The sequence below is a fragment of the Leptopilina heterotoma genome, unplaced genomic scaffold (genome assembly GCF_015476425.1).
Source record: "Leptopilina heterotoma isolate Lh14 unplaced genomic scaffold, ASM1547642v1 Lhet_103, whole genome shotgun sequence".
NCBI classification, from domain to species: Eukaryota; Metazoa; Arthropoda; class Insecta; order Hymenoptera; family Figitidae; genus Leptopilina; species Leptopilina heterotoma.
The window spans coordinates 1,064,997-1,092,156 of NW_025110818.1; the positions used below are offsets into that span (position 1 = coordinate 1,064,997).

General features: G+C 29.4%; 1 protein-coding gene across 6 annotated transcripts in view; it reads left to right on the forward strand.

Moving 5' to 3' along the window:
- Window positions 1-27,160, forward strand: part of LOC122500907 (myb-like protein P) — a 197,279-nt gene that overhangs the window by 114,294 nt on the left and 55,825 nt on the right. Inside the window, exon 2 of one of the 6 annotated variants that reach the window (XM_043610076.1) lies at window positions 23,710-23,777. The exons of the other annotated variants lie outside the window; for them this stretch is intronic. Within the exon in view, the coding sequence (XP_043466011.1) occupies window positions 23,710-23,777 (68 nt within the window). The remainder of the gene's footprint in view (window positions 1-23,709; window positions 23,778-27,160) is intronic. 6 annotated transcript variants of the gene reach the window in all.

The following is a 27,160-nucleotide window of genomic DNA, read 5'->3' on the forward strand; positions in this document are numbered from 1 at the left end:
ATTTCCGAGTACCTGAATAATCGATGAAATTTCGTAAAATTGAATTGTAAACAAAAGGGTTTGAAAATGTTGAAAGAAATTTTTCAGAAATTATTAATAATAATTAATTTACACTTTATAAAGAAGAATTTTAGTTAAAAATTGTGGAAAACAATAATTGAATTAAAATAATGAAAGTAATTTTGAATAAGTTACAGTAACAATATTCTTATAATAGGTATAAATTATAAAATGATGATTTCATCAGTCCAACATTTTTAATTATTATAAAACATGAAGATATCGATTGCTCCGAGTCGATGACTCGGAGTGATCGATATTTTCATGTTTTATAACAATTTTTTATAAGTTGTTTAATTTCAAAAAGGTTTGAATTAAAAATTTTGTAAAATATAATTATGTAGTTTTAAAAATCTGGAAAAATTACGTTTTTTAACCTGGAAAACCTGGAAAAGTCAGGGAATTTGAAATAACCAAAAGTGTGGCAACCCTGAATCAATTTTAATTTTCAATTTCCACATTTGTTACCTATTTATAATTAAATATAACTTTTTTCCTGGTTTTTACCGAGGATACGAAAACAAAAAAGTCCTTGACATTCGTAAAATCGGGTACAAATTGCCGATTATCATCATTATCATCATCAGAAGCACACAAATGTAATTTGCATAAATTTCTACTTGAAAATGTTATGTGCAAAAGGACGTCATGGGGATCTGTGTGTTTGGTGAGGAATCACTAAGTCGAATACAAATCACTTCTGGAGCTCATTTGATTTTTTTGTCGCATCTCTCTCTCTCTCTCCCTCTTTCTCTTGGCATCAGGAAAAGAATGTTAAAAAGGCGCAATGAAAAGAGGAAGAGAGGAGAAAAGAGAAAAATCAGGAATGTTCAGTTAGAGAACATTTTTACTATATAACTTGAAAGAGTATAACTATATTTGTTTGTATGTGAAAGGAATTGACGATGAGTGGGGAAAAAACAAAAGGAGAGGTCAGTTCCTGTCGACATGGCAGAATGCAAACCTATATGTTATTTGTGGTTGATTATCATATATGTGCACAGGACCGAGATTATTTGTCCCATGTCATTAGTGTTTCAATACATTTGACACACACACAATTTACCATTTACATGTACGAACGTAACAAAAAAAGAAAACTGAAAAAATTACTCAAATTGAACTTTTAAAAAAATGAAATAGAAAAATTTCGACCAAATTTCGTTAGTTTTGGTCGAATTTTTTTTATTTAATTTTTTTAAAAGTTTTTTCCAATAGCTGGGTCAATTAAAAAAATAATAAAATCGATAAAATGAATTTGAAAAATAATTCTAAGCAAATGAATAATCTCAATAAAGTAGTGAAAATTTTCGAAAAGTATAATACGAACGCGTTATGTATGAAATGATAAAAGGAAGATAAATAAAAAAAAATGATGTAACTTGCTTCGTGTAATATGTGTGAGATCGCGTGCCGATTTCTGCGTTTGCTTTCAGTCAACATTATCGAAAGATGACAATTCACCGTGACGTTACCGTTAAGAAAACACACTCTCCGTGAATATCAGACATGTGATACACTCACGCAAGGGCACTTAATAAATACACGAAGATGCTTAGAAAGATGGACGTAATACGTCACACACATGTCACGCGTGAACTCTTTTCTATACTCGAGAACACGAAAAGCACAATAAGGAATATATATACCGGTCAATGTCAATAAAATGGACTAATAATTTACAAACGAGAGCTTTCTTGATGTAAGAAAAAAGTTTTTAGCTAAATACTTCTGAAATATTTACCTTAATACTTAATTAATTTAATGAATTAATTAATTTACTTAATTTTTTTTATCTAAATCGATAAAGAACAGAATTTTCTGTAGTCAACTGAGAATTCTAAATTTTATACACGAAAAAACGAACAAAAAAACTTTGAATAGTCACCAAGAATCGAACCCTAGTCCCTGCTATTGCGAGTCCAGTAGTGAAGCCACCAAGCCATCTCACTTTTCCATCATCATTTACTATTCTCCCAATAAAACCAAAACTTCTCGATACTCTTACTATTTCCAAAGTAAAATTTATTACATTCGAAGTATTTTTAAAAAAAATAGTAAAATTTATTATATTCGAAGTACATTTAAAAAAAAAAATAAAAAAATAGTAAAATTTACTTCGAAGTTCGAACACAAATTTCGAAACCTTGAAAATTCAAATTCAAGTTAATAATTTCTTTCAGAGTTATATCACATTATTTCTTTTCGCGCACACTAACCTTATTTTTTTTCTCCTTTTTATTCAACACAAATTATTATTAATTACACAATGAAGAAATGACTTTATTCTCCTGCATTGTTCCACTTTTAACTTCCTCGCATTCAAAGAGAAAATTTTTCAACAACTAAATTGGTCAATAGGTATGATTCTACCTCATAAAGTAATAGCTAGACAAAAATTTCTCCCTCTTAATTAAAAATTCTATTCCTACAATTTTCCAATTAAAACAACAAGAAATTATAATTAAATTGTCCAATAAAAAATAATCACAATTTACAATAAAAAATAATTATAATAAAAAGTAATTATAATAAAAAATAATTATAATAAAAAATAATTATAATAAAAAATAATTATAATAAAGAATAATTATAATAAAAAATAATTTAAAAAATAATTACATTAAAAAAAATTGAACTACAATAAAAAAATCTCTAGATCGAAAAAATTCATCTTCATAAAAATCGAGAACGTAAAAATACTTTATAATTAAAAAGTTCGCAGATTTGCGTATTTGAAAAAAAAAAAATTCCCTCCTACTCTCAATAAAGTTTCAGTAGTGTTCTGGTTCGACGACCTTGTAAGTCGATGAACTGATACACACGGAAGAAAAGAAACATCGCGCGCGGTCTCTCTGCAGGTTGGGACTATATAAACTGGCTTCCTGAAAGAGTAGTGTGTATATACACAAACGCCCCGTAAACGTCGTTTCAAAGTTTCCTTGGGACGATTAAAGTCGTTTTGAAAACGTCAAGGAGGGACGTTTACGGGCATTTTGTCCTATCAGGATATATCCATCGAGTGACGTTTTGTTGCTGGGGCTTTTCCTACGTATATACAAAACCATCTCTCTCGTCCGAGGACAAGTCGTTTCATCTCTGATGGACGGAGGCAGTAATGCAACTAGAGGAAGCATCAATTTCGCAATTGCCGAGCGAGTGTAAAGTTAAAAGTACGAAACATTGCCGGTTTACAATTCCTGACGTGGCACTGGCATCCGCAATCATTTTCATCTCTGGTTCGCAGAGCGTTACGTCCTTGACGATTATTATGGCACTTTAGCTTTTACGTGGAAAAGTCCAGATCAACCGGTAGAATATTTTCTTTCTAATTATTTTTTTACTATTATTCTAATTGTTATTACTATTACTACTGCTATTATTATTATTATCATTATAATTACAATCATTTTATACGTGTAAGAAATATTTATAAATTATTATTTTGAACAAAAAAAATATTTTATTTTAATTATAATTACTATTTTTATTATTATCACTAAACGGTATCAATTGCCCACAATTCAACTGTATGCAAGAAAACTGAAAATTTTATTAATAAAATTATTAAATTTATTTCGAAAACTGTATTTTAAACTGCATTTCGAAAAAACTGCATACAAGCAAATCTTAATTTAAAAAAATTATTTAATTTAAAAACTGTGTAACTGCATCCACAGGGCTCAAACGAGTAAAATTATTTAAAAATACGGACTTTACGGACCACAAATGAAAAATTACGGACCATTTACAAACCAATGACAAAAATATAAAGTTCGAGTCAAATAAGAGAATATTTTACTTACATCAAAGCTATAAATTAAATTTTTCATAACTATATAAAACATGAGGATATCGATAACTCCGAGTCCTCGACTTCTTCATGTTTTATAATAATTAAAGATGACCGACTTTTTCGAAAAAGTTCTTTGGCAATTTTCAAATCCATTTCTTTACAATATTCAATTTTACAAAATTTCAATTATTCCAAAATCAATTAAATAAAAATTAGAAAATAAAAACTTGAAATAATATTAAAAAAATTCAATTCTACTTTTTCGAAAAAAATTTATTTAAAAATTCAATCATTTTTAAAAATTCATGCTACATTGCTTTTAATATTCACTTATTATCTAAAATTTTAACTGAAATTCATTTTTATGAAATGAAAATCAATTTTTATTAGAAAATTCTACTAGAATTCAATTATTTTTATACAAATAAAATGCAAATAAATAATTTATTGAATAATTGAATGTTTCTTGAAATTCAATTCCCATAAAGAATCGTTATCAACAAATTTTCAATCAATTGAATTCTATCAACGGATTTTAATCAAATTTTTAAGAATAATTTCATTTTTCGAGAAATTTGATTGAAATTGTATCAAAAATAATTGAAATTCTGCGATGAGTTTTATTATTTATAAAAATAATTGAATTCTTGAGAAGAATTTTATTATCTACGAAAATAATTAAATTCTTGTAAAAAATTAACAGCAATTCAATTATTTTTAAAAAATTTAATAAAATTTTTGGTATAAATTAAAAATAACAAAATTGTTAGCAGATCTTTAATTACTTTCAGAAATTGTAATAAAATTTTTCGGAAGAATTTAAATATTTTCGTGAAATTATAAGAATCATTGAAGAAATTCAATTATTTTTAAAAGTCTTAATAAAATTCTTCGCAAGAATTCAATTATTTTCAAAAATATCAAAATTTTAGCAAAAATTCAAATATTTTTAAAAGTTTTGCTAAAACATTTTTTGGTAGAAATTTTAAAACAATTTTAAAAAAATGTCTCGTTAAAATTCAATTATTTTTAAAATTTTAATAAAATATTATTTATGAAAATAATTGAATGTCTGCATAGAATTTTATCAACATTTTCTTTAAATACATAGTTAAATTCTTTTGGGAAATTTTATTAAAATAAATATTGAAAAACATAAAGTTGATAAATATTTTTATAAATAATTGAAATATTGACAAGGTTTTTATTAAAATTATATTAAAAATAATTGAATTTTGTCCAAGAATTTTTCTATATTTATAAAGATAATTGAAAGCTTGACGAAAATTAAAAAAATTTTATTTAAATTGATTTTCTGACAAGAATTTATTAGTTTTGAAAATAATTGAATTCATGTGATTAATATTGCTATTTATGAAAATAATTGAATTTTGCAAAGATTTTTGTTAAAGTTCCTGAAAACAATTGAATTTCTGGGAAGGATTTTTAAGTTTTCTTAAAATTTAATTTTCATAAAGAATTTTATAAACAAATTTTTAAATAATTGAATTTTTTTGACGAATTTTAATAAAATTTTTAAGAATTCTTATATTTTTCGAGGAATTTGATTAAAATTGTATTAAAAATAATTGAAATTCTGCGATCGGTTTTATTATTTATGAAAATAATTGAATTTCTCTAAAGAATTTTAATATTTATGATAATAAATTAATATTGAAAAACATAAAATTGACAAATATTTTTTTAATATAATTGAATTTGGTCCAAGAATTTTGCTATTTATAAAGATACTTGAAATCTTGACGAAAATTAAAAAAAAATGTTTAATTGAATTTCTGACAAGAATTTTATTAGTTTTGAAAATACATAATTGAATTCATGTGATTAATATTGCTATTTATGAAAATAAAATTTCGCAAAGATTTTTGTTTAAATTCCTAAAAAGAATTGAATTTCTGTGTGAAGAATTTTTAAAGTTTCTTAAAATTGAATTCTCATAGAGAATTTTATCTATAAATTTTGAAATAACTGAATTCTTTTGACGAATTTTATTAAAAATTTTAAGAATTTTTTCGAGGAATTCGATGAAAATGGTATTAGAAATAATTGAAATTCAGCAATGAGTTTTATTATTTATGAAAATAATTGAATTCCTAAATAGAATTTTATTATCTACGAAAATAATTAAATCCCCGTAAAAATTTTATTATTTATGAAAATAATTCAATGATTGCGAAGAAATTTATAAAAAAAATTGTAAATAATAAAATTCCTGTGAAATTTTACCCAAAATTTTATTAAAATTTTTGAAAATAATTGAATTTTGGAGAAGAATTTAATTATTTCTAAAGATACTTGAAATTTTGATGAGAATTTTTGAACTTATTTGTTTATCAGTAGTATTTTCTTCTCCATCCTTCGTATTTAGTTTCTAGGAAATTTTGTTTTTAGTCTAACGGTAAGAAAATGAGGGATAATAGAATAGAAGTGCTCACTTTCTTGCTATTTTCAATGTCAGGAGTGTTGGAATTACACTGTTTTGTGCTCGCCTTCTTTAAAAAAAAAAGAAAGGAAAAGAAAAACATTTGATTACGAGAAAAATCTTCTAATTTCCTTCTCGGAAGTCCTCAAATATAACCTGACTGCTGAGAATGCTCAAGAGGCTCATAAAAATCATTCTTATGCAGAAGAAATTCATAAAAATACTTGTAGCTAAATTCCTAATTTTTACTGTATATTAATCACTGTAGCACTGCATTTCTTTCCTAACGTCTATTGTAAAGTTTTACAGTCAAAAACAATTTAATGTAACTATACCATCGTAATGTGTTTCCGTAGCCGAGCGGCTTAAGGCACGGATTTTGTAGTCTCGACAAGGGTTCGAGTACTCACGCAGGCAGATTTTTTTTCGAAGTTAAAATTTTACGGTTCTTAAACCAGTTCAGTAATTCTTCGTTGAAAATTAAAAAATATTAAAGTATTTGTTACGTCCGGACGTGTCGGTTCGCCCTTCTTCATATCTTTGGAAAAGAGACCAATGATAAATCAAATTACTAATTATTAATTAATATCGTTTAAGTATGTATGTTGCGTGCATTGTGTGGGCCCACTGTGTGGATTATAAATTGTCTAATGTTTATTTCTACATATGTACATTTATTTAATATGTAATATTATTAATATGTAATATTATTTAATATGTCTTCTAATATGGACTCTTACTAATCAATATTATATTTTCTCTTACATCTGAGGCCTGTGGGAAATTTGGCAACAGCTTCAGTAACAAATGAACCATAAAACTCTAAAACCAAAAAAACTTAAGAACAGAGTTCAAGGATTGACCATCTTGTCGACACCTTTTTAAAATCTTGGAATCTTTGGATCCGGGTCTTGGCTTTGTCAAGCACGTACCATTTTTTGTTGCTTACCCTTATAGGTTAATCCTATCATAAAATTAAGAGCACTCAAACCTCGGAATTGGTAAAAACCAAGATCTGTGGAACAGATGCTTGGTAATAAAACTTAGGCCCACGCGGTCCTTGCTGACCCTCTTGGGGCCCCCGATTTACCCTCTCCACGATTTTCCTCAATTTTCCCTCTTATGATATGATTGGTGGAAAATCGGTTGAAGGGAGGAATTTTGCAAATGGAAGGGATAGTTTTTGCATATCCTAGGTACCGAGGTCCCTGTGTGACGCTTAAAAAAGCAGTCTAGTTGGAAGCTTCAAGGAGCTGGCCAAAAGTCAACAGAGAAAAGTTCCGGATCTAAAGTGCCCTAAGATAAGTTCTCGCTGGACTTGTCCACCTATAGAAGAACCTCTGTCGCGCAAGTCGATCTTTGAACTCGTTCCTCGTTCTCAATAAACTAATTCTTGCCCGGAATCGCGAATTTCGGTAGTGTAGATATTAATCTTTAACAAGGAGCCAACCAACCACTTCCCATAGGTCCAGAGTTATATAAATTGTAAGTAGAACGATTTCTAAAGAATAAATACCACTTGTCCACGCATTTTTCTTTCTAATTACTTTTGAACCATTATTTACAAATAAATATCGAGCAGGTATAGTATCTTACAGTGTGGGCTGGTACCCCCTTTGAAAGAGCAAGGATCCACAGAGGGTTAAATTTACCTCTTAATAGTTATAGTTTTAATTTTCTAAACGCCACCATTGGTGACGTAACAGAAATTTTGGTGTCAGAAGTGGGATCATTGTTCATAACCCGCTGTGAGATTAATACTTTCTTGATGTAATTTGTATATTATCTTCATACTTGCAAAATATTACGTTTTCCCCTGTTCTAATTTCGAATTTAGTTATTAACTGAATATAAATTTATTGTCAAATGTCCGTTTATGGAAATAAGAATATAAAATATTCTTATCCTTGCATTGAGAAAACGATTTATTTTATTTGACTTGTAGAAATTGTTATATCAACTTAAAATACTTTTGCTATACAGTCAACTTGTTTAAATATAATTAAAATATATATATTTTTTGTTATTCAAGGGAATAATATATTTAATTCAACACAAGTTATGATTGATTTGAAAATATTATAATCAATTCTTTTCTGAATCCACGTGAATTTTAATCATGTCTTTAGTTTAAACCAAAACAGAATATACATTTAAATTATTGGGTCCATCCATACAACTAGTTTTAATTATACAAGTCATCTAAAATTATTCTCCATTTTGTTTAACTATAACGTATTCTCAGTTTAACACGGGCCGAATAAGTTATTAAATATCCGATTTCTTTTAAATTTGAAATGTTTTCTTTTGCAAGTAATTTTCTGTATCTTACATAATGTTAGAGTTTAACACAGTTCAAATTTAATTTTATCTCAAATATTCCGGAAATACGAGTCATTTAAAAATTTATTATTATATCTTGGCAAAAGGAAACATTATGTTATAATTTATGTATATGTTTAATGTGTCTCATTGTTTAATGTGTTTACCAATTATTCTCTGTTTGCCTACTTATTTTATTTAATTTCCCTGACGATCGAGTTAATTCTTATTTTCAATTATCGAATTTTAAACTTCTCATCACGATGGCAGAAAGTGCTGCACTCGCTGTCACGGCAATGACAGAATATTTAGAAACTCAAACGATTCTGAATCAAATTCCCTTGTTCGACGGTAAAGACTGTGACCTCCGTAATTTCGTGTTAGAAATTGAAAACGCATACTCTTTACTTAGTGGAAATTATGATCAGGCAAAATTCGTGAAACTAACACTTCCAAAACTAAGAGGCACCGCTCGCGAATCCGTGGAAAATAAAACCTTTGCCGATATTCAATCTTTCGTAAAACATCTTAAAGAACATTTTGCGGCTACCACTCTCCCTTTTGCTCATTATCATTCACAATTAGGCCAAGCGAAAATGTCCAACACAGAAACGGTTAACGAATTCGGATTTAGAATAAAAGATTTAATCAAAAAATCGAAAGCCGCGTTATCTAATCAATTTAACCCAGAGGAAGTCAAATCTTTCGAGCCCCTCGTAAATTCAACGGCATTAAATGGCTTTATTAGAGGTTTAAGAGGTGACTTGGAACTTCGAGTAGCCATACAAAAACCGTCGACTTTAGACGTAGCCCTCGAATATGCTCGCTTAGAAGAGCAATTATTTGCCGAACGATATACGACACGCGGACCGTCAATTGCTAACCCACCATCTTTCCCGCGACCTTTTCAATCGCTTTATCCTGACCAACGCAACTTTGGTTACGCAGGTCCAATTCGTCCCCCCTTTCCGACCTCTCGGCCAAACGAGCGATTTGTTCCTCGTGTTCCGAACACACAAACCACAGCCGCAAATAATGTATCTCAACGTGAAGAAGTTAACCGACCCTTTATGGTCCCTCGAAACGCCGCACTCCCTAGTGGCTATTTTCGCCCATCTATACCACGCTATGCAGAATACCCAACAAGAGGAGCACACTTTATACACGAATGGGACGCGTATTATGCCGAAAATCCATCCTATCAACATTTCGACAATTTCCCATACGTCGAATCTCAAGGCAACTATATGCCGTATTATCCGCAGTATTACACAAACGAACAGCCATGGGGCGCTTACACACCTCCTTTTTTCCCACAATCAGCTGTATATCCAGAAAATAAGGAAGGGGAAATCGTCCATCCGTCTGTCAGCTTCACTGACCCTGCTTCCCCCTCTACTCTTTCTCAGATTACCCCATTGACGTCTATTAAACAGCAAACCGAAAATTTAAACTCAAACTGCGCTCGTCCCAATCTGACGGAGACGAGCGCTCCGTCAACGCATCAACCATTCCCCCAAACCCAGACCTACACCATAATGAAGGCCTCGAGACTGCAAAACAAACCACTGAATTAATAAAATACCCGGAAGTAGTTGCAAAATCAGGTTCTTTTGTCGGCGGACAGGCTCGTCTTCTAGTAGACACTGGATCACAAATTAATCTTATCGACCTACACTCTCTTGATCCGTCAACTGACGTTTATATGGACGAAAAACTCACGGTTACGGGAATATCTTCTGCGAGTTTGAATAGCATCGGATTTGCCTTGATAGAATTGTGGGGAGTTGTTACGAAATTTCATGTTTTTGCGGACCCTTTTCCCTTACCGGGGAACGGAATAATCGGATTAGAGTTCTTGAGAGCCGAAAAAGCTGAGTTATCTTTTCATCACGATACAATGGTTCTAGATAGTAATCCCATAAAACCGATTCCGTTTTTAAAAATGGTTCCGATCGCGGAGGAAGCTTCGGTAACGGCAACAATACCGTCGACCCGCAATCAGGCGTGCGAAAATTTGCCGTGCTTGCCTCATGAAAATGAAACACTAAATGAAAAGCGTTCCCCTCGCTCATTGTCCACCTTCTTCTTAAAAGCTCGCGCGCGTCAAGTTATTACGATCGACGTTTCAAACAAAGATATGAAGGAGGGATATTTACCTCGTATCGATACCCCGGAAGGCGTGTTTATAGGCGAGGCAATTGTCCGCGTGCGAAATGGTCGTTGCTGCGTTATGGCCATAAACACAAATGAAAATGACGTTAGTTTACAAATAGAACCGCAGGAATTATCGCCGTACGATGTATTCGACGAAGAACCGGACGATATTCAAGATACCATATTGGGTAAACAGACAACTCTTACTCGAGAGGAAAGAGTTAATGAGATTCTAAAAAAAATCGATTCAAATAAATTGGGACCCCATCGTTTCGCTCGCGTTAAAAGTTATGTAGAATGTTTTCCAGAATTGTTTTTGCTGCCAGGCGACGACTTACCAGGTACTAGCTTAGCCGAGCATCGTATTCCGACTACAGATAACTCTCCGATCTATAAAAAACAGTACCGTTATCCACCTATACATAAATTGGTAGTGCGAAAACAACTTGACAAATTGCTTAAAGCTAATATAATTAGGCATTCAAATTCACCTAATAACGCACCCTTATGGATAGTTTCAAAAAAACCGGATAAGGACGGAAATTTGCAATGGCGTCTCGTTATCGACTACCGCGACCTCAACGAAAAAACTGTAGGAGATGCGTTTCCCCTTCCCCTAATCAATGAAATCTTAGATCACCTCGGGAAATCGAAATATTTCTCGGTATTTGATATGGCTTCTGGTTTCCATCAAATACCAATAGCAGAGGAAGACAAATGGAAAACCGCTTTCTCGGACGGGACAAATCATTATGAATTTAATCGCATGCCCTTTGGATTAAAGGGAGCACCAGCGACCTTCCAAAGATTAATGAATAACGTTTTGTCCGGTCTAAACGGAATCGAACTCTTTGTATATCTCGACGACATAGTCGTATTCGCTGCGACTCTTGACGAACACGACGAAAAAATTTTCCGTCTCTTTTCTCGCCTCGCGACGGCCGGACTTCGATTTCAACCAGAGAAATGCGTTTTCCTGAGTACCGAAGTTAATTATTTAGGCCATGTGATTTCAGGAGATGGAGTGCGACCGAATCCCGATAAAATCAAAGCTGTCGCGAAATTTCCCGTTCCTAAAACCCCAAAAAATATTAAGGAGTTTTTGGGATTGATTGGATATTATCGCCGTTTCATCCCAAATGTCGCTTCTCGAGCCAAACCGCTCACTAAACTCCTTAGAAAAAATGAACCCTTTTTATGGGGAACGGAACAGCAAGCGAGCTTCGAAGACTTACGTCAATGTCTCTGCGAGGAACCGATTTTGAAATTTCCTGATTTTTCTCGACCATTTATTTTGACGACTGACGCATCGAATATTGCGATAGCCGCGGTCCTGAGTCAAGGTAAATTAGGTTCAGACTTGCCGATTGCATACGCTTCGCGATGCCTAAACAGGGCAGAAATGAACTATTCGACTACCGAGAAGGAATGCCTCGCCGTGACTAATTTTGTGAAGTATTTTCGTCACTATCTGTATAACGATAAATTCACTATAGTCACTGACCACCAAGCTCTCGTGTGGCTGCATAACACTCGCGACCCATCTTCGCGACTCGTTCGTTGGCGACTAAAATTGTTAGATTTTAACTACGAAATAAAGTATCGCCCCGGAAGAGTTAATTCCAACGCGGATGCTCTTTCGAGAAACCCCGTGCAATCAGAGCAGCCAGACGATAAAATTGCCAGTTTTCCGATCGTGCCCACACCGAAAAAGCGCGGAAGACCGCCGCGTAATGCCACGCTCATTCCAGTAACACCCACCGAAACCCAACCGGACGACGAAATCGGGATAGCAGACAGAGTAAAACAACGTCGAAGAACCAATGAGCTCCGTTATTACTCATCTTATTCGTCAGAGGATGAAGTAGATCGTTGTAATGTTTCAGCGCGTCAAACAATGCGAAGGAAGAAAACGAGGAAAAGAACTGCCCGCTTACCCGGCGACACCGAGTATCTTCCCCCTCAAAACACTCCCCCCCTTCCTTGCGTGTCTGCATCAGACGAACAGGTGTTAGTGTTGCCTCCTATACAAAGCGACTCGGAAAGTGACGCGAATGACAACACATTAATAAATCTCGATGAAACTGTAATTTCGGCCGAAAATGATTTAGATAACACGATTGTCAATTCACCGATCTCATGTGCTCCATTGAAATCGCCCCTAATTAGACCTGTCACATCTTCGGGAAAGGAACAAAAGATATTGGGATTGTACGAGTCCATACCGCCTGTTGAGAAAGGGACAGAGTTACGCGACGAACTACCTAACAACACAATCGTAGTCGACACTCCTTCCACTCTGACTATCAGAATAACACGGGATTCCCTCACTTTGGCTAGAGATAACGTTGCTCACTTCATGTCCGCGGATTGCACCTTCAAGACTACGATTGAACGTACACTAATTGATCTCGATCTAATCAACCCTACTATGATAAAATCTAGAGATCCGAAAAAGGGGCAAGTTCTCGTTACAAAAGTTGGAAAATTGTACATTTTCTCAATCTTTGTTAAGAATAGCTTCTATGATCACCTCCTTCCTGAAGATCTTTATTCAGCAATTTGTAGCTTGAAGGTGGCTGTCGGAAAAATTGATACCACTTCGATCAGGGTCTCGTTGGTAGGAAATAGTCTCGAGAAATTGCCCCCGAACACATTACGTGACACTATTCAACACGTATTCTCAAACAGCAATATCACGTTCGCTCTATGCTCGGGAGAAATCCAAACCCCGCCCCCCGAAAGACGTAAAGCTATCATAAACGAATACCACACAAGTCTGGTAGGAGGACACAAAGGGGTAACAAAGACATATCGATTAATTAGGAACCGCTTCGTTTGGCCGGAATTAAAAAGAGACGTAGAAGATTTCGTTAGATCTTGTATTAGTTGTCAACGACAAAAACTAGTACGAATAAAAACAAGACAGCCAATGGTTATCACAGATACACCGGCCGATGCTTTCGATAAAGTTTCCATGGATCTTGTAGGCCCTTTGCCCATTACTCCAGACGGGAACCAGTACGTTTTGACGGTACAAGATAATCTAACAAAATTTTGTCTGGCTTTCCCCCTAAAGAACAAACGAGCGTCGACAGTAGCCGATGAATTTGCGCGCAAATTTATTGCAACCTTTGGTTGTCCCCGTGCCATCCTAACCGATCGCGGAAAAGAGTTCATAAATGACCTTCTAAGCAATTTGGCTATTATTTTCAAAATCAAACATGTGACCACATCGGGCTACCACCCGCAGAGCAACGGCAGCCTCGAGCGCAGCCATCAGGTGCTTGTAGACTACCTCAAGCACTATATAGAGGATTACGAAGATTGGGACAGATTAATACCTTTTGCCATGCTATCCTACAACTGTGCTGTTCACGAGGGTACTCAATTCTCCCCTCACGAACTCGTCTTTGGCAAACCAATGCGCATACCTTCATCCTTCCCACACACGGAACAGCTACAAACTTACGGATCCTATATTCAAGAGATGATTACTCACCTCTCTGACATTCGCGCCCGAGCAAGGGAAAATTTGGTAATTGCAAAAGAACGATCAAAAAAACGTTATGACAATCGAATCAACCCCAAGGAATTTATACCGGGCGATTTAATATTTGTCCTATCAGAACCTAAAAACGGTAAATTAAGCCCGTACTATAACGGTCCATATCCAATCGTGGAAATCCTAGATCATGAAACCGTAGTCTTCCTAAACGACGAAGGCAAAAGGGTTGGCAAACACATTAATAAAATCAAACTCGCACATATCGACGAGTCTTCGGAAGAAACTGATAACAGCGATTAAGAACGAAGTACTAATATAATTTATTTTCACAGGACACTGCCGTGCTTCAATTTCATAAATAAATTCTTTTAAATAGATTAGTCACAGATTTAATTTGCATAGCTGCATTTCCAACGAGTCGTCAATTATAAAAATCTACTCTTCAGCCTGCAGGAATATCCTTTACAATAAAAATTTGTTGTGAAAATTTAATTGCACGTATCTTACACAACAAAAATTAAGTCTTGATTCAAGGTCAGTCTTAAATTCAGAACTGTCTGCTATAATGTAAAAGGATACAAATTCCATTGAGTAAATTAGACGTTGACTGTCCCAAAAAAATAATGCATCTTAATTTGGCACTGCTTTACTGCCTTGAAATAAGACTTCCTTTTTACTGTTAGATCTCATAAGCACGCAATGCATGACTAGTTAATTATTTCAATATTAATTTAAAGAAATAAAATTAAGATTAGCACGTTAATAGTAATTAAGTTTCGCAATTTTACGAGCGTAGTAGTTAAACAATTGGTGACGGGTAATTCGGGGTACTAAAGGAAAATGATAAAATAAAATAAAGAAATAGAAAATATTTTTATGTGCATAAATATTTGTGTATACGTGTGTACATGCATGTCTATGTGTATATATGCACGTATCTATGCATGGACGTGAATGTACACATCCAAGGTAATAAAAATTCATTTATATAAGCAATTTCTTTAAACTTCTCTAATATTATTGCTTTAAGTTATGAAACTTAAATTAAATAATATAAATTCGATTTATATCTTCCTTTTCAAAAAAAAAAAAAAAAAAATTACATATATATAAGAGGAAAGGGAAGAAATAAACATATAAATATATACGCGAATCGAATATAACTTTATTAACTGTTATAAAGTCAAATTCGAAGAAATGCTGCGGATCTCTACATTTGTCTCTTTTCCTGTTTTTCTTTTATCTCTTCATGTATCGAGTCATTCATTGAAACCACATGGGGACCGTGTAAAACTGCCCCGGGTGTAAATTATTTTAAATTAAGTGAGATGCACATACACTGGCCTCTGGGAGCCGTACGGGACCATCAAATTGTTTGGATTGCTATAGAAGGACGTCACCACACGCAAAACGTTATTGTAACCCGTCTCACAAGTCAGTGTCCCTGCCATGCTCACCGGGATGGAAATCGCCTTCAGCGTATTCCCATTCTAAGAAAGGGGATCTGTTACGTCCGGACGTGTCGGTTCGCCCTTCTTCATATCTTTGGAAAAGAGACCAATGATAAATCAAATTACTAATTATTAATTAATATCGTTTAAGTATGTATGTTGCGTGCATTGTGTGGGCCCACTGTGTGGATTATAAATTGTCTAATGTTTATTTCTACATATGTACATTTATTTAATATGTAATATTATTAATATGTAATATTATTTAATATGTCTTCTAATATGGACTCTTACTAATCAATATTATATTTTCTCTTACATCTGAGGCCTGTGGGAAATTTGGCAACAGCTTCAGTAACAAATGAACCATAAAACTCTAAAACCAAAAAAACTTAAGAACAGAGTTCAAGGATTGACCATCTTGTCGACACCTTTTTAAAATCTTGGAATCTTTGGATCCGGGTCTTGGCTTTGTCAAGCACGTACCATTTTTTGTTGCTTACCCTTATAGGTTAATCCTATCATAAAATTAAGAGCACTCAAACCTCGGAATTGGTAAAAACCAAGATCTGTGGAACAGATGCTTGGTAATAAAACTTAGGCCCACGCGGTCCTTGCTGACCCTCTTGGGGCCCCCGATTTACCCTCTCCACGATTTTCCTCAATTTTCCCTCTTATGATATGATTGGTGGAAAATCGGTTGAAGGGAGGAATTTTGCAAATGGAAGGGATAGTTTTTGCATATCCTAGGTACCGAGGTCCCTGTGTGACGCTTAAAAAAGCAGTCTAGTTGGAAGCTTCAAGGAGCTGGCCAAAAGTCAACAGAGAAAAGTTCCGGATCTAAAGTGCCCTAAGATAAGTTCTCGCTGGACTTGTCCACCTATAGAAGAACCTCTGTCGCGCAAGTCGATCTTTGAACTCGTTCCTCGTTCTCAATAAACTAATTCTTGCCCGGAATCGCGAATTTCGGTAGTGTAGATATTAATCTTTAACAAGGAGCCAACCAACCACTTCCCATAGGTCCAGAGTTATATAAATTGTAAGTAGAACGATTTCTAAAGAATAAATACCACTTGTCCACGCATTTTTCTTTCTAATTACTTTTGAACCATTATTTACAAATAAATATCGAGCAGGTATAGTATCTTACAGTGTGGGCTGGTACCCCCTTTGAAAGAGCAAGGATCCACAGAGGGTTAAATTTACCTCTTAATAGTTATAGTTTTAATTTTCTAAACGCCACCATTGGTGACGTAACATATTAATAATTAAGTATTATAGTATTTATTTAATTAATTAGATATTCAGTAAATTAAATATTAATTTAATTAAAATTACATATATTAATATTTTAAGAAATGTTGGAAAATATTAAAAAATAATTATAGTTAATCAATTATAATCATCGGAATCTTGCAATAAAAAAGGCAAATAAGAAAATATCTCTTACGACAATAAAGACTTCACAATTGTGAATAAATCAACCATAAACGTCACTCTAAACACAAAATTGCCGATTATTAACCTCCGAACTTCAAGTCGAGACTTTCATCCGTCATAAAATCGAGACGTAAAAGTTCATTGAATTCCACCATTATTGTCATTGTATGCACACATTGAAAATAACCCTCGCGGCTTAAAAATTAATAATTTCTCTAAACTTCACGATTCAATCAACCAAAAATAATAATTATAATACAGAAAAAAAAATAAAAATATTTTACTGAGAGCCAACTAGACTTTTTATTTATATTTTATTTTTATTTGTTAAATAAAATTTTTTATTTTATTTCTTTATTTTATTTTTTTATTGTTTATTTTATTTTTTACGTCTTTTTCAAATCTCGAAACTTTCTAAATTTGACACGAAAAAAAATTAATATCAGAAATGCAATTTCTATATTCTGAGAGGTTAAAAAAAACTATTTTTCGTTAATTTATGATCGATTTGCAATTTCTGATCAAACTGCTTCAATTAAATTTATTATCGGGCTGGTTTTTTTTCTTTCTCTCTAAAATAGGAAGGTATTATTAAAGAAGTATGTTTACAACAGGATGCATATTATTATCTTTTAAAAGCGATGTATAACTCGACATTGACCATAATGTGGGGATCATCATTGACTTGGATACGCTTTCACGAACCAGTGCCAATGATTATATTAGAAGAAACGACATAAAAGAATAAATTTTCATACTCGACTGAACAAACCAGAATTTTGTTATTTAAAGATATATAATTATCCTCGAGTACGAAAAAAAAGCTCGGCGCGAGAAATTTCTTTCAAAAACTTGATTGCGATTATTTAATTTATTTTTAATTTATATTCTCAAAAAAAAAAGAAAAAAAAACAATAGGAATCGTAAAATAGAGTATAATAAAATAATTGTAAATAAAAAAATAAAAAGTAAAATAAAAAAATGAAATAAATAAACAAAAACCAAAGTTTGGTTTTTGTTTATTTATTTCATTTTTTATTTTACTTTTTATTTTTCTCTGAATGAAATTAGTAAATTAAAAAAAAATAAATAAATAAATTTAAAATTAAATTTTCAAGCTTAAATAATTTATTTTCAATAAATAATAATTGAGAAAGTAAATTAATCCTTTTTAATTAAATTAATTTTAACGCGCCGATATAATATTTATTAGTTGGAAAGTAAAGCATGGAAAAGAATTTTAAAAGATAGAAATACCTGTACGACAAGTGCAAGTGATTAACGTCTACAGATCGTTTATTATCGTTTTACTTATTTATCACTTACATAACCCAAGTCTAAAGTTATTTTCAATTTCTTCACTAATTATGATAAATGTGTCAAATGATAAAATCAGCCGCTCATTAATATTTTTAATGTTCATAGAAAAAAAACAACAAAATTCTTTTAATGCTCTCTAAATCTGAATATGTGAAATTTCACTTATTGTACGTTATAAGTCGTCCTCTCGATCAATAAGTGCATATACACTTATAAATAAGTGAATTTTTCACTTATTCTGAGTGAAATTTCACTTATTATAAGTGTATATGCACTTATTGATCGAGAAGACGACTTATAACGTACAAATATGTGAAATTTCACATATTCAGATTTAGAGAGTGGACAACAAAATTATTTGTTTCCTTCTCAAGCGAAAGAAATCAGAAAAAAATAACCTAAGAAGAAAATTAAAAAAAAATAAATAAAAAGCAAGAGAAAAATAAATTTTTTGGACAAACAAAATTATTTGTTTCTTTCTCAAGTAAAAAAAACAAATAAGTTTAAAAAAATTATAAAAAGCTTGAAAAAAATAAAAAGCAAGAAAACTAACAAAATATGTTTATTTCTGAAACAAAAAAAAGTAGAAAAAATAAAAATCAAGAACAAAATAATAATTAACATGTTCTGTACAACAAAATAATTTGTTTCCTCTTCTAGCAAAAAAAAAAATAAAAAAACAAACAAAAAATCCAATCTTTCAAATTGGAAAAATTATTTTTAATCTGTCTTCGAATTAAATTTTAATTTCAAAAGAAACATCGTCTCAAAAATTTGCTTAGTTCCAATTGCATAAGAATTATTGTCGTTGAAAAAAAAATCTCATTTCATCGCGAAATCGAATTATCGTTAATCTCGAGAAGGCAAAAAAAAAGTAAATCTTATTTATCTTTCGCGTGTGTGTATTGCGTAAGTTATGTAATCCGACGTACACTTAATTTCGACTACCTAAAGCAAGAATGAAAAAGAAAAAAAAACCCACAGTCGAACAACATTTATAAATTAAAAATCATCTTACAATGTATAGGTATAATAAATTCCATACAAATTTATGGTTCCATAAGAAATTAAAAAAAACTTGTTTTCACAGTGCGCCCATAAAGCACAATATTTTAATTCTTCGCTAAATATTTTCGTGTAACTCCTTTTATATGCTGATAATTTAATTTTCAATTTAATTATAACTTTAAATGCTACTTTTCATTTATTGAATTTATATCCTTGCCAATATGTGATAATATTTCCAATTTTTTGTTTCGATATTTAATACTTTTAATTCAATATTTTTAATTTTCGACAAAATAATAATTTTTCAAATAATAATTTTTACAAAATAAAAATTTTCAAATCATGAAAAAGTAGTAGTTAGATTAATTAATTAGTTAATTAATTAGTAATTAATTATTAGAAAATAATAATAATTATTCAAAATAACTGAAAATAAATAATCAATCTCAATAATTACAAAATTATTACACTTTCGAAAATGAAAATTTATTATTGAACTAGAGGAGTAAGGAGAGAAATTGTAAAATTTCTTTCAATCGGAAATTCCCACAGTGAGAAAAGTTCACTAAATCAAGTGGACTCATTTACTTAATAAATTCTATCTGACGGAAGATATTTTCCTATACTCGAACTAATTCTTTAAATAGAAAAAAAATTTTTACAAGTTCAAAATTGTTATTACACTTTCAGTACAACATTCATAATTTATTGCACTTTAAATAGGAATTAATTATTTACTAAAATTCTTAATCCTTTTCTCATTTAACAACTATAAGTAAAATTAATTAGTTATTTTATTATTTATATTGATAATTATTTTCTTATTTAGTATTTTATTATTTTATCGTTCGTACATTAATTATTTTTATCAATTTAGTAATTTTTAATTTCTCTTTCATTAATTATTAATTTATTATTAATATATTGTATTATTATTTATTTATTTATTATTAATTATTGTTAAATTTTTTTACCATATTCGAAATAAATTTTCAGTACAGAAAGTAGTCAAAATTTACTTCAGCCGTAGTTAAATTTATAGTACTTTCGAAAAATGCGAAAATTGACCGAAATTCTAAACAGTTTTCTTTTTACCATGAAAGTATAGTAAAAGTTACTTTGTATTTTTTTATTAACAAATAAAATAATAAATTTTTCGAAAAATGACTATTTTTGACTAATTCATAAGATAAAAATCTATTTTTTTCTAGTATCGAATATTGCACATAAGAAAACTGGAAAGTTTTTTCTAGAGAAAATTATCGCTGTTCCGGGTAAAATATTTTTTCAGTGTAAAGTAATTTTTACTATACTTTCATAGTAAAAAAAAACTGTCCGCAATTTGTGCTAATTTTTGCTTCGATTTTTACTAAATAAAAAAATAAAAATAAAAAAAAAAAAATAATCGAAAATAATAAATGATACTATTTAATAAATTGTAATATTTCCAAAAATAATCAATTTTACTGTTTCCGAAATAAATTATCACTACAAAAAATGTACTTTGGCAAAAAATTCACTTTAGTCTAGTGCTTTCGAAGAAAATAAAAATTGCCAAGAAATTCCAAACAGTTTCGATTTTACTAAAAAAAAGTATAGTAAAAGTTACTATATATTTAAAAAAAAGAAAATTCTTGTCCTATAATGATAATAAATATTAAATCCAGAAATTTTTCTCATCATGAAATATAAATTTCAATAATTAGTATACATAAACGCAAAGAATTCACAATACCTAAAGACTGAAACCTCACATTCCTTCCGCTTATACCCATCAAAAGCTATAAATATATAATTCCTCGCTTATTCGATTTTTGCGCTATATCATTTTCATTTTGATATTTATGTCGATTATTCACTCTCTTGTCAAGTTTTAACGATCACATTCGCTTATCAATCATGTGAATTAGAAAATGGAATGTTGCTTATATATATTAAGGAATTCATATTATTTGTCTCGTTCCAATATAACGAATTTATCATGATGGATCGTGAAGACTGACGATTATGTTGATTACTTCTTGATTTATGAAAGCAAAACGTGACTTGTCTACTATTTTAGCAATATAAAAAACAAAAACTTTTATGCACAAAAATAAAAGAATGAAAATATTGTTTTAAAGAATAAACTTTCCATTTTCTATATTAATTTTCCATTCTTTGCTCAGAGACAGAATTTGGACTTTCTTGCAGATCTATAAATAATTAACTTCCATTTTCTATATTATAATTTTTCATTCTTTGCTCAGACAGAATTTTGACTTACTTGCAGATCTAAATAATTAACTTCAATTCTAACTCTTTGAGAACTTCAATAATTTCAACTATTTTCAATTAAAATTTTCAGAATATTTAAATTCCGAAATTTTAATTTTTTTGAAGGTAGTTGAATTTTTGAATATATTTAATTATAGCCCAGAAAATTTTAAGGCAAGACTTAATTTTAGAACTGTAGTCAAAAAATATAATTTTTTATTTATAAATAATATGAGTGTAATTTCCTTTAGTTAAAGAAAAAATATGAGGGAAATTTCGAAACAGAAAAAGGCTTAAATTAATAATTAAAAAAAAAAAATTAGTAATACAAACCACTCACCGAACGGTGAATCCCACGTTGGTCGATGGATGCCATGCCATCGCGTCTTCCTCAGCAAATGAACCTTTATTTCGAATATTATGCCAATGTGCATAAGTTGCTTTTCCTCTTTTATATTCAATATATTTTTTCGAACCACGAACTGAAACAAATAATTAATAATTAATTTTGCGACTAATAATATATAATTTATTTATCAATATTTAATAAATACATTAATAATAAAATTAATTTAATAATTAATTAAGTTTAAACCACAATATAAATTAGATTCGGTCTCAAAGTTAGAAATATAATTTACAAAATTAATTTTTTAACATTGAATTTAAATTTAAATTTTTTGAGAAATTATATAATAAATGTCAGCAAATAAGAAAAAAAATAGATATTCATATACCTAATAATTTTCTTCCAGTGGTGATGTAAGAAAAATCTCCAATGACAACATAACCAAACAATCAAAAATGCGTATCAATTTGTCTGTTAACTTTTCTTTCCGATTCTGATTTTTCGTGTGTAATTGATGAATATCTTCCAAAATTCTTAAACATTTTCACATTTAATCTCGAATTTTCTTCTTCTGTTCAAGTGCTTGTAAAATTGCAGCTTTTTTTTAATGACAATAGGAGATTTGCATTATCACACCTCCTCGATGGAGTTTTTTTTAATTGTTTCCAGTATATTGCTCTATCGAATTCCTGAAACAAAAAAAAGTTGCTCTATTGAATTTCTGAAAGAAATGAAAAAATTTTTACTGACTAAAATACAGTATAAACAGCACTGAATTTCATAAGAATTTCACATAACCTAAAATTGCCCACGCTATGTCTTTATAGGAAATGCGCAAATATATTATTCATTTGTTCACTTATTTTGAACAATTTTCTGAAAATTACTTATTCCATTTTCTAAAAATGAAGTAATTTGTACTCATACCAGAACAAAAGCGTTTTGACTTGAACATCTGAAGTTTATCCGCATATTTTGGAATTCAGGTTGTGTGGGACAATGGATAATTACATTTATTACTCTATCAATACAAAATTATACGATTTATTGTACTTGAGTAAAAGATTCTTACGATTATCAACACATTTTAAAGCTCAGACGCTCAGAGTGTAACAAGTGTAATGACCAAGAAAAAATGGCGGCTGAGAGAAGAAACTACGCGCGAAAATAGCCTAAGGGCGCGTTCACATGATAAAAGTGGGGGAATAGCAGGGTTGGATGCTCAAGAATTTGGGCGCCAGTTTTAAATCGAACAAATATTAGCAATATTATTTTTCAACTATTAAAAATTATTAATTGTTAAAAAAGATTGTAAATAATTGCTGTGGCACAATTTAACAATTAAAAATTTTTAATATTTTTTTAAATTAACGAATTAATGACTTTTGGAAAATTGTTTACTAATTGCATTAAAAAAATTGAATGCAATTAATTTTTCAAACATTACTTTAACAATTAACAATTAATTGCTAATTAATATTAACAATTAACAATTAATTGTTAATTAATTTTTAATTAATTAAGAATAAATTATTAATTTTCAAATATATTTTCTCTGATAATATGTAATTAATAATTTTTTTAAATTTTATGTTTCAGGTAAGTGTGAAAAGCAATAAACAAATTGGCGAAAAAAAGGAATGTAGAAAAATGGAGAGCAACTGTGGGTAAGCAAAAATTTTCGAAGAAATACGTGCGGTGTATTGTAAAGAGAAAACTTGTATGAGAAAGTTACAAAAAAAAATTGTGCTATTCCCTTCCATATGAATATAAAATGTCGATTACTCACTTGATTGTTCTAACGGTAATTTTATGTTTCCTGTCTCGGATAAGAGACGATCTATACCACAAGAAATTTCAATGTATTATTGCCAACAAATAGTTCTAATTTCCCCCCTCCCACCAACCACATTTCTTCTTTTCTTTCTAAAAAAAAAGTGTGACAAAGAAAGGCAAAACATATTAAATATTGCCACAGTCATCGTGAATAGTAATAAAACTAATGTCATCAATTTTGACATATATATTAAGAGTTACAATCTCATCTCAATGCAAAAAGATAAAATTAATAAAATTACCAAGACTAAATATGAAATAGTCACACTGAAAAAAAATTATTTTATTCTAATAATTTATTACTTGAATCAAATAATCTTTATTTGGTTCAAAGAAAAATTTTTTTGTCCTAAATAAAATTTCTATTTAAATAATTGAATAGATTTCGTGACAAACACACTTTTCTTTGACTCAAATAAATTATATATTTGGTTCAAATAAAACATTTCTCCGGTTGTAATATTATTATTATTATTGTACAAAAGAAGGGAAATGAATTTCAAGAGAAAATGCACATTTGTCACAGCACACATTGCACCATCTTTGTTTTTTTTTCTTTTACTTTTATAATCACAGCAATAAAACCCTAATGAATGAACAATTGTGTGAAATTATACTTCTTCCTTTTCTCAAATAAAATCTCATTACAGTTCCATGTTTCCTGACACAGCGAAAGAGAAGTGAATCTGCCAGTGAAAGATTTATTTAAAACCAACGATTTCAAGTCAATTCCTTATTTGTACAATTGCGTCCAATTAAAATTCACTCTAGTCTATAAAAGGCGCACAGAAGGGGCGAGAGAGAAAGAGGAATTTTATTAAACGACTGAAATTTCAGTAATTGTCATTCAACTAAAAGTATTATCATTATTCACTGATTGGTGAAAATCGAAATCCAATGTTGAAAATTTCTTTTTACGATAATTAAATATAAATATCAGGGCTGGAAGCAGGGAAAGTATTTAAAAATATACGGAATTTACGGACCAAAAATGAAAAATTACGGACCAATGACAAAAATATAAAGTCCGAGTCAAAAATAAAAGAATATTTTACTTAAAAAGCTATAAATTAAATTTTTCACAACTATAAAACATGACCAAGTGATAAAATCATTTACCATTCAATTATTGCTTACAAGAATTAAAAACTAAAATTCTTCGATTATTTTTTTTAAATTTTCGAAAAAGTTCTTTGACAATTTTCAAATGCATTCCTTTACAATACTCAATTTTACGAAATTTCAATTATTCATAAATTCTTCAATTAAATAAATAGTAGAAAATAAAAACTTAAAATAATATTAAAAAAAATTCAATTAAACTTTTTCGAAAAAAATTAATTTCAAAATTCAATTATTTATAAAAATTCACGCTACATTGCTTTTCATATTCAATTATTATCTAAAATTTTAACTGAAATTCATTTTTATGAAATGAAAATCAATTTTTATTAGAAAATTCTACTAGAATTCAATTATTTAAAATTTTAAATACAAATAAAATGCAAATAAATAATTTATTGAATAATTGAATGTTTCTTAAAATTCAATTCGAAATAAAGAATCGTTATCAACAAACTTTCAAATAAATGAATTCTATCAACGGATTTTAATCAAATTTTTAAGAATAATTTCATTCTTCGAGAAATTTGATTAAAATCGTATTAAAAATAATTTAAATTCTGCGATGAGATTTATTATTTATGAAAACAATTGAATTCCTAAAAAGAATTTTATTATTTACGAAAATAATTAAATTCTTGTCAAAAATTATCAGCAATTCAATTATTTTTAGAAATTTTAATAAAATTCTTGGCATAAATTAAAAATAACAATATTGTTAGCAGATCTTCAATTACTTTCAGAAATTTTAATACAATTTTTCGGAAGAATTTAAATATTTTCGTGAAATAATAAAAATCTTTGAAGAAATTCAATTATTTTTAAAAGTCTTAATAAAATTCTTCCCAAGAATTCAATTATTTTCAAAAATATCAAAATTTTAGCAGAAATTAAAATATTTTCAAAAGTTTTGATGAAACTTTTTTTGGTAGAAATTTGAAAACAATTTTAAAAAAATATCTCGTTAAAATTCAATTATTTTGGAAATTTTAATAAAATCTTATTATTTATGAGAATAATTGAATTATTGCGAAGAATTTTATTAAAAATTTTTAAATAATGTTTTTTTAAAAAAAAAATGTATGCCTATTCTTTTTTAAATAATTGAATTTCCTGTCAATTTTTTATTATTTTATGAAAATAATTTAATGTCGGCATAGAATTTCATCAACATTTTTTTTTAAATAATTAAATTCTTTTGGAAAATTTTATTAAAATTAATATTGAAAAATATAAAGTTGATAAATATTTTGAAAAATAATTGAAATTTGCACAAGATTTTTATTAAAATTATATTAAAAACAATTGAATTTTGTCCAAGAATTTTGCTATTTATGAAAATAATTTAAATCTTGACGAGAATTAAAAAAAAATTTTTTCAAATTGATTTTCTGACAAGAATTTATTAGTTTTGAAAATAATTGAATTCATGTGATTAATATTGCTATTTATGAAAATAATTGAATTTTGCAAAGATTTCTATTAAAATTCTTGAAAACAATTGAATTTCTAGGAAGGATTTTTAAGGTTTCTTAAAATTTAATTCTCATGAAGAATTTTATCAACAAATTTTTAAGTAATTGAATCCTTTTGACGAATTTTAATAACATTTTTAAGAATAATTATATTTTTCGAGGAATTCGATTAAAATTGTATCACAAATAATTGAAATTCTGCGATCAGTTTTATTATTTATGAAAATAATTGAATTCCTCTAAAGAATTTTAATATTTATGATAATAAATTAATATTGAAGAACATAAAATTGCCAAATATTTTTTAAAATAATTGAATTTTGTCCAAGAATTTTGCTATTTATGAAGGTAATTTAAATCTTGACGAGAATAAAAATAATTTTTTTAAATTGAATTTCTGACAAGAATTTTATTAGTTTTCAAAATAATTGAATTCATGTGATTAATATTGCTATTAATGAAAATAATTGAATTTCGCAAAGATTTTTGTTAAATTTCCTGAAGATAGTTGCGATTAAAATTTTATTAAAAGTAATTGAAATTTTGTAATGAGTTTTATTATTTATGAAAATAATTGAATTCTTGCGAAGAATTTTATTATTTACGAAATAATTGAA